Source organism: Amphibalanus amphitrite, unplaced genomic scaffold, assembly GCF_019059575.1.
Source record: "Amphibalanus amphitrite isolate SeventyFive unplaced genomic scaffold, NRLGWU_Aamphi_draft 000138F_arrow, whole genome shotgun sequence".
NCBI lineage: Eukaryota > Metazoa > Arthropoda > Thecostraca > Balanomorpha > Balanidae > Amphibalanus > Amphibalanus amphitrite.
Window position 1 is genome coordinate 188,102 of NW_024881633.1, and position 12,313 is coordinate 200,414.

A 12,313-nucleotide genomic window follows, 5' to 3' on the forward strand; every position below is an offset into this window, starting at 1 on the left:
AAGAACTTTTGACTGAGAATTTTACAACTTGAATGTAAAGAAAATTACATTGCTATAATTTTGTTTATCTTTTTTACTAAAATTGAAAACAAATTTTGCATTTCAAGAGAGAACAATCGTCATTCTTTTGGTATCTTATGACGCCAACCTCCAGAAATCTCCAGATTGCGTTCCAGCACCTCCAGTGAAACCTCTGGTAGAGCCTCCAGTCAAGAATTTCTACTGGAGGCGCTGGAACAGGCCCACTGCCTTGTGAATGATTTTATTGATGTAAATGATCTAACACGATATTGATTTCTAATGAAATTAATATTTGGAGTGTAATTAACTACAAGAAAATTCATTTCCCCTCAGTAATTCAACCAAAAGGGCAAATGAATAATTATTACGTCATCATCTCACATCATTTCATTAGGGGAGAGAAGATCTTAAAAGTCAATCCTTGGTTCTCCAAGCTCTTATTATTTTGCGCCACTTCAACTTTGTATTAATTTTGTCTGCATATTGTGTTTTCTTGTAGAGATAAGGCAAACTGCCAGTTTCATTAATTTTCATTTCATTTTTGGGACCAAAGTCAGGCTCAGGGCTACCTAATACCTGCCTTTTCAGCTGGATTTTCAGTGTCAACTTCTTTGTAGCGTATCTCAGAGTTCAGACCACATCTCATGACTCAAGGCCAGTTTCCAAACAATGTGTTTTGTGGTGTTTTGATTCTGCCTTTTCCCCTATGGAATGTTGTCATGAACATTTATTTATTTTATTGTATTACATATACCTATTACCTACCATTAGACTTACTAATTGATCGTGCTTTTGCAACATGAATGTGTGTTCTTCCTTTTATAGACCACAGTAGGTTCTTGACAATTATAATTATAACAAAACCTGTGAAATGCTGAGGTCCATATGTTACCCCTACCCTTAGCAATGTATTATGTAACTTCTACCACAAAATGTATTTTGCAGTGGCAAAGATTGCTGTTCTTACAATTTGATAACCTCTTAGTGTCCAAAGTTTGAATCATATGCTAATAATTTTTTTTTGTGTGCAAAACAAAAAATACCGGCATGCTACCGGCAAGACATGCCAGATACCACGAAAAAACCTGCGGTAGTGAAAAATAACCGGCATGCCGGTAGTGCGGTAGGGAAACTTTGCAACTCTAGACCTCACCATTAGGTATAAGTCAATGGGGATAAACTGAAAACTTTTTCTGGCGCCGGGAACGATCGATCTCCAACTATCTCAAGCACACCGAATCGTGATTTCATGCACTCCTTGCAAGGTTCGATGCGTCACTTTTGCAATGTTGACCTTGCGCGACGTCATTTATGAAGTTATAAGGGTTTTATTAGTTTTTCGTCAATAACTAGGTACCGATCAAATTGAGCTAGCGAGTCGGGAAAGCCACCTATGGACTCAAGAAGACCTGCCGAATCGAATGATATGCGACATGACCTCCTTCGACCAATTTCGTGACCTGGGGACGCCGACCTGACCGTGACCCGAGGTCAACACCCTAAGTTTACCTCACCCAAACAAAAAGTATATCATTCGACGCGCCTGAGAGAGGCGAACACGATGCTGGCAAAATCGCGCCTCTGCGGCCATTTTTTGCGAAGTTATTCACCAAAAACGGAACCGTGCCTTGAGGCACTTGACCTGACCTCAGAGGTCACCGGTTTTTGTTTGTTTTGTTGGGTTAGGCCCTTTCGGTCCAATGAGACCATTTCAGAGCCGGAAGGATGATAGGATATAGGGGGAGACATTGGTCTGGGCAGGCACCCTAGTGAGTCGCCGGGGCTGAGCCCGTCCAGAGGACAGGCCACCCAAGCCCCAAGGCACTCACTGCACCCGGCTACGGGGTGCGCTCCCTCGGGAGCAGCGGTGCCGCTCCAAGGGAGCAGCCCGCATGAGATAAAGTTGCCTGTCCAGCCCGGAGGGGGTTGCGGTGTGGAGGAGAAGGATTTCAGTATCCTGAGGATAGAAGCACGGAACGGTGTCAGAGGTCACCGGTTGACCTAGGACCATAAAATCGGGTATCGATCTCTGCGTCTCGTAACGGCGCACACGCTCGTTTTACCGCGACGCGCTAGCTCCACCTGGGGCGAAACGGCGAGGGGGGTCGTACCGGCCCCCCGCCCCCTCGGCCAGCGCGTATGTAGAAAACCTATAGGACCGGGCCGTGGAGGGTTAAACTGGCCTCTGAAGGCCCAGACCGTCTAAAAGTCCCACACCGGCCTCTGATAAGTGATAGTCAATCAGCCCAGTTGCAGTGGTCGCTGATATAAAACCTCTTAAAAACGTTATAGGCCTGGCTGAGCCTAGCTGGGCCGTTCATGCTGATTTTTATAGGTATATTGAAAAGACTCGCTTTGCACGTTTCACGCTTGCTCGTAATGAAAAAGTTGCTGGATGCCTCTGGAATTTGCATGGGTGCCAACGGCTGCGGAGGACAGGGGAACGCGTCCATCAGTTTGAGTTTATGGACGGGAGACTCCCTGAAATTTCAAACCATTTTTTTTTCTTTTTTTTTCTCGATTTTTTTTTTTTTTACCTCTGAGCATGTTTGCGAAAACAAAGTGGCCGAAATCCGAGGAGAAATCGGATTTTGGGGGTAGGTTAGGTTTTGGACCACTGGGACCCTGCCCCCCCCCCCCACTTTCGAAAACGTTCCTTTCCTACGCCTATGGTTATATATTTCCTTCTGCTCTCGTTAACATCTTGCGTCCTTGAAGATCCTGTAAATCTGCAAACAACTGGTCCCGGGCAAATACAAACAGGTTATGCAGTGTGCATCTATGGTTGTTCTCACAACGAACAAGGGAGTTGGCCGATATCATCTGATCGTAGTCTCGTCGAATGATGCAGCTTGCGCAATTGCGGCACTCAGCGGGCGTGGCGGACGCATACAACGGGCGTGGTGGACAGAGTGTGAGTATAAATACAAACTGTGTCTCAGTGCAGTCAGTCGGGCCCGACACAGCCTCAGAATGAAGACCATCGTTGCGGTAAGTAGAGAAGGCGCTGGTTGTTACTTTCTTCGCCGACAGAAGAACATTTGTTCTGGATGCGGAGATTGCAGACTGCCTGCACGTTGTTTAGTGTTGAAGCAATGAGTGCAGAACGCGTGCAGGTTCATAATTTAATCTAGGATTTTTTTCATTGGATGTAGAGAGATCACCATAAAAATATATAAGGCTGAAATTCGTGAAAAAAAAAGTGAAAGGCGGTAAGTCGTCGTGCTTACGAATCCAACTTGTACTTTCTAGAAACTAATTTACCAATTATCCAGAAGAGAAGAGGATAGTAAATATTTATTTTGCCTCTTAGCCCGAAATCTGTTTCAATTTGGCTATAGAGTCACTATCCCCGTATTCTTCTCCTCAAAGTTACCCGCCAGTTTCATGTTTTTATCCAATTAGACGAAGTTCCAGAAAAATAAGGAGCTAATAACAAAACAGCCTATGGCGTGCTTGTCTGTGTCTGTGCCTAAAATTATCCTGTGATCATTATTGACCCCGCCCCGCCCCTCTCCCTCCGTCTGCAGGCTCTGCTGTGCGCCTGCGTGGCGGTGGCGGCCGGCAGTCCCCTGCTGGTCGGCGTTCAGGAGAAGGCCAAGGTGCGCATAGCCACCCTGGACCCGGTGGAGGCCGACACCCCGGCCAACACCAAGCTGCTCATAGAAAACGAGAAGGAGCTGGAGATACCGGCTACTCGCGTCCTGACTTACTCCGCCCTGCCCTACGCGCACGTGTTCCGTAAGAAGCGCGCCCTGGTACGTCAGATGCACGGACTGGGGATGGTGGCGGCAGATACGCCGGCCAGCACGGCCCTGCTGCAACCTATCGTCAGCGAGCACAGCATGGTCGTGCCCAAGATGGTCTACATGATGGTCTGAGACCTGTTCAGCGATTTTTCTGTCATGACCTCACCGCAGCACTGCCTTGCCGATAACTCAACTGAGCGATGGATACGCGCGTTTGCTCGGAAACGATGAGATGTATGCGCTTATGTAACTGCCAGAAGAATGGGAATGCCCATACGCATGGCGATTGGTTTCCAGTGTCAATATGAAAAGATTTGAAATAAAAACTGAAAGTCTGATGCATGTCTGACTAGAAACACGACAATTTGCATTCCTATGCGTGAAACGCTCACTTACCAAGGTACTTACATCAAAACTTACCAAGGTACCAAGGTACTTACCAAGGTAGGTCAAAAACGATATGGGAGAGAAAGCCATTTTAGCAATGGTGGCATGCTATTCAAGTATGGGACGGCCTCCGGACGAATAGATCACAGAAACATTGATGCAACTAGATCCGTTAACGTTCAACACCGATAGCCGGACAGACATGGGTCATTGAGAGCTTGGTGTCACTTATTTGTAGGTAAAAATAGCTTACCTTTAGCGGTCCATTTTCGTTCACAAGTTATACACTCTTCGCATTCCATTATATGTGCAGGCCCTGTAGAGCTGTGAAGTTCTTCGTAGGTAAGCATTTACAATGCTAAATGCATTCTTACGAAGAGAGAAAGAAAGTTATCGATGCTTACATGAGGACAATTACTTTGATCAAATGGAATTTAGTGTGATGCAGCTCTTCCCAAATCATCGGAAAGTCTTCTGTAAACCACCGCTCGGCACACAAATCCACCGCTGTCACTCTACCACCGCTCGTATGACGCTCTCAACACAGACTGCACGCAACACAATCCGAGACATCTGTCTCCCCTCCCCCCCCCCTTACCACCACCGCTGAGCTAGGTCTCGTCTCGGTCCGCATCGGTGTCAGATGACCGCCCGAGAGCGTCACTTGATCGACGGACGGGGGTACGGCACGGCTGGCGTATGGCCGATCACTTTCTTCGTTCACAATAAGCACTGGTCAGGAAGTTGTGAAAAACGCTTCACAATAATTGTACGTTCGGTGCCTACTGCCTAGTGCCTTCTCAGGAATAACAATCCTTGCTCGTAAGTCCATCAGGATCTAGACGGTTAGAGAGCGTGGATGTTCAATTTCATCTTGCATTGATGCGCTTTGAATGTCTTAATCGCACGTATGTATAGGACACCGCAAATGTCCCGTCGCTCCGTTGGTAGAGCACCTAACTCCCGGTAGTGAGAGCCCGGGTTCGAGACGCTCCGGCACTCTGAGACTCCTGACGGGTATGGTCTGCGGTTGGTGGGAGCAGCCGCAGCCAGTTGAAGTCAGTTGAGTAGGACAGGCCGTGTCCGGCTTTGAAGGGCACGTTAAACTTTGGCATCTAAATTCTCCCGTTACCCGGAATAGCGCGATCGGACGGTAGGGGTCGGGGTCTACGCAACAAGCTCTGCTTAGCGTGGGCTCCGGCTCTGTCAATCTGTCCATTCAAACATTCGAGCTAAATTTATATAAAAAATGTGTGGATATTTTATGTGAGATTTAGGTACAGTGTTCGGCTTCGCTTAAGCTAGATAGGCATATAGGAAGGATCACCGACCGTTATTTCGTGCGAAATGTGAGAGTGAAATCTGGAGCGTAAAACTATGATCGCCGCCTACATATGCCATGTTTAAACGCACTTCGTACCAGGTCTTTGGGGAATAACATGATTCTTAGAGCACTAACAACGTCATCTGAGCCTGGTCGCCACAGGGCGCACGTCACGCCACGTCGAATCGCCGCGTCACCTGGTCCTGCGTCACGGCTGGGGCTGCCCGTTCTGCGCAGTCAGTTCAGGGCCGCCCGTCAGCTTTGATGGTATTTAGGACCCTGGGACCCTGGCTTTGTTCAGTACAGCGCCAGCCGTCACCCAGACCGCAGGCTTGTCAGTGCGCTTCAACAGTTGAGAGGCACAGTACGAGTGGCACCATGTTCCGTTTCATTCTGTTGGTGGTGTTGGCCACCCTGCTGGCCACGACCGAGGCGTTCAGGTGCGCCCGCTGCGGCACCTACGAGTGCGCCCCGGAACCCCCTGACGCCCAGTGCGCGCCCTGGGGTAAGGTGCTGGACGTGTGCAACTGCTGCACTGTCTGCGCCCAACAGCTGCACGAGAGGTGCGGCGCCCAGTTCGCCGGATCGCCCAAGTGCGGCCGCTGTCTGAAGTGCGTGAAGCCGCCGCTGGAGCCCGGAGAGCACCCGTACAACCAGTGGGGCGCGTGCGAGCTCGACTGTAGCTCCAAGGATTGTCAGAAGGACCCGGTGCCTGTGTGCAAGATATTTGAACTGAGCGATCGGTCCAGTCAGTGATTCCAGCCGACAAACGCCTTCGATTTGAACAATAGCTTGGCGACATTGATATTTTGTCATTTGTTGTCATAAAAGTTGCAATGGGTGGTTTTGTATCGTTTCTTTGTGGTCTGATTACTATGTTCCTCAATAAGCAATAATGTATCTAGTGCGATCGGGTTGTGACCTGACCTGATAAGTGATAAGGTGACCTTACAGGATTTCAGGCTCGATAACTTGACGCTTTGATATTGAAAGATGTTCAAACGCTCGTGCATGTTGGATGTTTTACCTGCCATTTCCTTTGGTGGAGTTCTTGGATGTAACGTCTACTTATAATATACCTATGTTTGGCTGCCTACATCTTTCGGCTTTTCTTGCAAATACATGCACTATGTTAACCCGCGCGGGGCTGGGGGGGTAAATTTTACCCCCCCCCCTCGCGAATTTTTGCGATATCTCAAAAACGGCGGCGCGCATCGCCGCCAAACTTTCAGTACCTTTTCTTACATCAATTTGACACGTTCCCTGAAAATTTGAGCGAAATCCGTCGGAAAATTTTTGAGAAATTGACGTTTTAGTGACGTCATGTTCGCCATTTTCGCCTCAAAAACGGCAAAAGTTCAAACGCCGCTAACATCTTCATTTTTAAAGGAATCAAGACGTAACAAAAAGGTTATACGTAATTTTACTTTGTTTATCAAATGGCTATCTCGGTTTTTGAAAATTTTGGATTTTGGCCTAAATTTTTTTTCAAAAAACTGACTTTTTTGGGAAAATCATTATAAAATCCAAAATTTTGAGTCTATCGAAAAAACCGGAATATATGTCAGAGAAGTGGTCTATGTGCACCTACATACCAAATTTTAGAAGAATCGGTTCAAAAATGTGGGAGTTATTCAAAATTTTATGACGTCACGACACACAAATTTTTTGAAAAATGACTTTTTTGGAAGTTCTAGACCTCGTACGGGAACAAAAATAGCACCATTCGATTCGCCGTGAAAAACTGCATCAGATAGACACCTTTTTAGGCCTTAACAACCAACTTCAAAATTTGACCTCGCTTGACCTGACCTTGACCTGACCTCGACCTGAAATTCATCCAGAGGTGGTCCATATCACTTATTGAGTGTGCCTATTGAATTCTATGAGTAAAATGACCCATAAAACATGGGTCGCACATGCCCTTTTCTATATTTTGTTTTTTGGTGACCTGACCTGACCTGACCTGACCTTGACCTTGACCTCTGAATGATATTGTATGCAACGAATATTGTCTTGGTAGCCTAAGAACACGTTTTGGGCGATCAGTCTCAGTCCATGACTCCATTCTTCGGCAACTACGGTGCAAGGCCGATACTGTAGGAACTTGCAATTTGTACCCTTGACCTGACCTTGACCTTGACCTCAAACTTAAAATTAAGTACATGTTTTTAGTAGTTCGTGATGAGAGCTTTCGATTGGCGTTTGAATTTTCCAAATCGGACCATTAGTTTGGGAGATAACAGGGGGGGTAAAATTTACCCCCCCAGCCCCGCGCGTTCGGCTGGAGACCCCAGCCCCGCGCGGGTTAACCCGCGCCCCACTGGAGTCTGCATATAACGCGCCCTACTGGAGGGGGGGGGGGGGGCTATTCATCCCGATCGTCCGATCGTCAAAATTCAAACGGCATCTGATAGCCCCGGAAAAACTGTTGTGCGAAACCTAATTTCATTGACCTCAAGGTCACCGATGACGTCACAGGCCAGGTCAAAGAAAAATAATCGATGTTTTGCTTGTTCGCATTTTGGGCTCTGGCCGCCGTCTTACAAGTCAGATCAGACTCATTTTTTGTTTACATACTCGTGAACAGATGCTTTTGATACCCTGAGGGTATCAAATTTGTACATTTTCAGGCCCGGGTCAGATCATCACAGGTCACGGAAATCTTATATCATAGGTCTGTCACGTGACACATGTTTTATGGTCCATTTAGGCCATATATTTCGAATTCGATGTCGTTGATGTCTTTCGAGGTCATTTTGAGTTGAATTTAGCTTAGGTCAAGCCATTTTCAGGTAAAAAAGGTCAAATTTTTTAGTTGATTTTTTTTAGTATGTTGTATGATCGTACGACCAAAGATCGTAAGCAAAAGATCGTAAAGCATTTGATCGTATGAAAAATATCGTACGACAAAATATCGTAACGTTAAGTTCGTAAAGTAAATAATCGTATAGAATAATGTTGTAGGTAAATGATTGTAGCATAAAGCCCGATGGTCACAAAATATTTTACGAAAAAACCGTCACGTGCGTGTGCTGCTGTGACCTGTGGGGTGCCCCTGTTGGGGTTCTCAAGTCTTATTGGAGGTGCTCTATCTAGCATTTGATGCTTAGGTCATCTTATACAAAGAATCCGAGGTAGAAAAACTAGGGATATTTATAACGTCATGTTATCCACCAACTGCGAAAATTTTCATGCCCACAATTATCCCGCGCCCTGGTGGGGTCTGTTTATAACGCCACCTGGTGGGGGGCTATTTTTTGCCCCCCCTCGTATCTCCGAAACTACTGGACGAATCCGCAAAATTCAAACGGCGTTCGAAAGGCCTGTCAAATTTGTGAAAGGAAACCAAATTTAATTGACCTCGGGGTCACCGATGACGTCACAGGTCAGGTCAAAGATGAAATGTTTCACCGTTCACGGGTCTTCTAGGGAATGCGCTATAACACCGAGGAAAACGCATTTTGTCGAGAATCAGCGATAGGGCGTCAGTTGCCTAGTAGATATGTTGCTATTAGAGGTCACTGACAATACCAGGTCACGTCACAGGTCAGGTCACCAAGGGTCACAGGTCAGGTCACATGAGCCCAACTTTACTAAGGTTGTGTGATGCATGTTTTATGGCCAATTTTTCATTTCCAACTCAATGGTGTTGGTTATAAGACTATCAGCTACGGCTTAGGTCACTTTCTGGTGAAGTTCAGGTCAAGGTCAGGTCAAGGTCAGGCCAAAAAAGGTCAAATTTTAAAGTTGATATTTTTGCATAAAATGGGTATTGATTCGATGCAGCTCGTCACGGGGAGTCTAATGGTGGTCTTTGTTTTGCGCTACGGGGTCTAGAATTGCTAAAAATTGAGTTTGAAAATTTGACGTCATCAATTTTGAACAGTTTTTTCGCTATAACTTCGCCAAAAAAGAGGTATCAATCTCAAATTTGGTATGTGGATCAGGAAGGCGGTAAGGACTATCACATATGTTCCGTTTTTTGCGAAATTCAAATTTTTTTTTGGATTTTTCGATCATTATATCAAAAAAAAATATTTTTTGATTTTTGGGGGTCAAAATCCAAAAATTTCAAAAATCCGAGATAGCAGTTTGGTAGCCCTGCTAATTCTACAGCTTTTATGTCCGTATCATTTTTCTGTATTTGCAAAGCTATTGGCCTGACAGCTCTTCCCGCGAAACCCTTTTTTGGGTCGAAAACGGCAGAACATGACGTCACTCTGACGTCATTTCCGGCCAACCTATCATAGCCTTTGGAAAACATTTTGGTCACCATATGTAAAATTGATGTCCGAGAGGGTACTGAAATTTTGGTGACGATCGGCGCAGCGGTTCTGGAGATATATCGAAAAGTCTGGAGGGGGGGGGCAAAAAATAGCCCCCCCCCCCCACCAGGTCGCGGGTTATATTAAGAAATTCACAATTATGAGTGTGACTACCATGGGCTTCGATGCTAGAGCATGGATGTGGATTTTCACAAAAAAAAAAAAACAGATTGGGGCGTCACAGGCATATTGCCTGTGAAAATTTTCATGGCCACTTTACGTTATAAATATCCCTAGTTTTTTCTACCTCGGATTTTTTGTATAAGATGACCTAAGCATGGGTAAATTTGTATATCATTTGGGGTGCTTCAGCATCCCAAATGCTAGATAGAGCACCTGGCCCCCCATGCCGAAGGGCCCCCCACCAAAAAAATACGGCCTTTTAGAATTATTTTGGGTACCTAGGTAGGGTCACCACTTTGATTCATGACACTCCACTCGGAGTTTTCCTGGATCCGCCCCTTTACATGCGTACGTGTGCACCTGGGAGCTTTGGGGTGCCCTGGTGGAGCTTTGGTGGAGCTGATTGTCAGATCTTTAAAAAAGCTCTTAAGTATTCAAAGGCTATTTATCGCTACACAATAGGCGCCTGAAAAGCTGTTTTAGAAAAGTATAGCTGTTTATGGTGCTAAACTAGTTTTATTTATGATGTCTACTTCATTGTTGCCAATTTTATTGTCATTGGAGTTGGTTTATGGGGTGTGTAAAGGGCTTAAATATTTGAACTTTTTGCCCATTATTAAGGCATTGTTCATTATAACAGCTTATGAAAGCATTAGAGTGAAATGTCAGCACTGCAAATAGTTACGAGAGAATACTGCTACACAGTGCATATATTTTCATTATCGCTTATGCATGACGTCTCTTCCGACTGGAACATGGATTTAGTCGTATAACACTTCAAATAGGTACATCATACATGAAAACGGCAGCACATACATTCAATTATTCGGCACACATACAAGGCGTTGCTTTTAGGTGCCATTGAGCCAACTAAGTTCTGAAATAACATCAATGTATGGTCGAGCTTACGACGGCCACTTACTACGCGAACACAGAAATTGATAAGCTTTGTATGCGCTGGAGTTGGACTGCACCATGTGAATACCATATTTTGACTTTACGATCTTTATTTCATACGATCATTTGGCGTACGATCGTTTTCCTTGACGATCTTTAGCGAATACGATCTTTTGTCCATACGAGCATTATGTCGTACGATCTTTATCCATTACGACTTTTTGGCATACGATCATTTTTCTTGACGATCTTTAGCGAATACGATTTTTTGTCCATACGAGCATTATGTCGTACGATCTTTATCCATGACGAATTTTTGGCATACGATCATTTTTCTTGACGATCTTTAGCGAATACGATCTTTTGACCATACGAGCATTATGTCGTACGATCTTTATCCATTACGATCTTTTGCATACGCTCAACTGCCTACGATCTTCTGCCATACGATCTTCTGGTTTACGATCTTTTGTCCGGTTACCCAGACGACGGCGATGTATCTACGTAGATGTCGCGTCAAGCGGCTGTACAGGTGACGCCACTTGTGCTGTACGCTCCTGTATCACACTCCCCAGCAGGGCTCCCGGTCCCCGGTCGCTAGTGAGCATGGAACGATTGAGGTACCGTAAAATGGGGGGGTGTTAACAGTGGGGTGTGGTGGACAGTGGGGTGTTAAGGGACAGTTGCATGGGAAAAACTTTGAGTCATATTAACTTCCTAATTGGAGAAGGTTCAATAAAAACTTCAGTGTGGTAGTTGACACTGTTTTGCTCTTGACCATAGGACAAAATAGTATGGTTTTTCATGCAAGTGATTTGGTTCAAAAATGGATTTGAAAATCATGCTACATTTTCACAAAATTGAAACATCTCCAAAACTCTGTGTGTACCACATAAACAAGTGGGTGTACAGGGAAAATGAATGCATAGGTGTATTGTCACATGTATTCCACATGTTTCAGGGGTGTTCACGGGCACCGCACACTGCTGCGTGCGCTGTGTGCGGTGCGTCCAGCAGGCGTGGGGGTAGGGGATGGGTAGGCGGCTCTGACGTCACGGCTGCGTGCGGTGGACGGTCCGCTGTGGCCAGTCCCGACCGGCCACAGCGATCGCTGTGTGCGGTGACGGAAGGCTGACGTAGGGACGCAGTGGGCGGAGCTTAGAGGCTGTGTGCGGTCCGACCGCACACAGGGCCCGTGAACAGCCCTCTGAAAAAAACTTGTGCAAATCCACCCATTCATTCATCATCCTCTTCTTCTTTTCCGGATACATGCATTTTTGGGGTGCTACGGCACAGGGAAGAAAAAATAAAAAATAATATCTAAATATAATTTCATTAAGTTTTCTTTCAGTAGGCATGGAAAACACCAAATTCCACATAAAATGCTGGCAAGTTCATGCTTTTATCTCTAACACATCTTAGGTTATGTAACAAAACATCTCAACACTCTTTTACAATGATGGGTCAATGGAGACTGATGTAGG

The 12,313-nt window shown here is 45.6% G+C and overlaps 2 protein-coding genes across 3 annotated transcripts; both read left to right on the forward strand.

Annotated features, from left to right (window-relative positions):
- Positions 1 to 2,766: 2,766 nt before the first annotated feature.
- Positions 2,767 to 4,108, forward strand: LOC122382355. 2 transcript variants are annotated; one of them, XM_043367578.1, is made up of 2 exons: positions 2,767 to 2,935; positions 3,552 to 4,108. In XM_043367578.1, exons 1-2 carry the CDS (start codon positions 2,864 to 2,866, stop codon positions 3,900 to 3,902), a joined length of 423 nt encoding a protein of 140 aa, XP_043223513.1. In that variant the 5' UTR covers positions 2,767 to 2,863; the 3' UTR covers positions 3,903 to 4,108. The 2 variants fall into 2 exon arrangements, with proteins under 2 accessions (XP_043223513.1, XP_043223512.1); XM_043367577.1 differs by having other exon boundaries at positions 2,860 to 3,012.
- Positions 4,109 to 5,859: 1,751 nt separating this feature from the next.
- LOC122382375 (insulin-like growth factor-binding protein 7) lies at positions 5,860 to 6,237 on the forward strand. The gene has a single exon (XM_043367612.1). The coding sequence runs from the start codon at positions 5,860 to 5,862 to the stop codon at positions 6,235 to 6,237; it is 378 nt and encodes a 125-aa protein (XP_043223547.1).
- Positions 6,238 to 12,313: the final 6,076 nt, after the last annotated feature.

Excerpts from the sequence above, each read along its gene's own strand:
- LOC122382375 (XM_043367612.1), top strand. The coding sequence starts at position 5,860 with ATGTTCCGTTTCATTCTGTTGGTGGTGTTGGCCACCCTGCTGGCCACG.
- LOC122382355 (XM_043367578.1), top strand. The coding sequence starts at position 2,864 with ATGATGCAGCTTGCGCAATTGCGGCACTCAGCGGGCGTGGCGGACGCA. Across the intron at positions 2,936-3,551 it reads ACGGGCGTGGTGGACAGAGT|GCTCTGCTGTGCGCCTGCGT; the intron begins GTGAGTATAAAT and ends CTCCGTCTGCAG.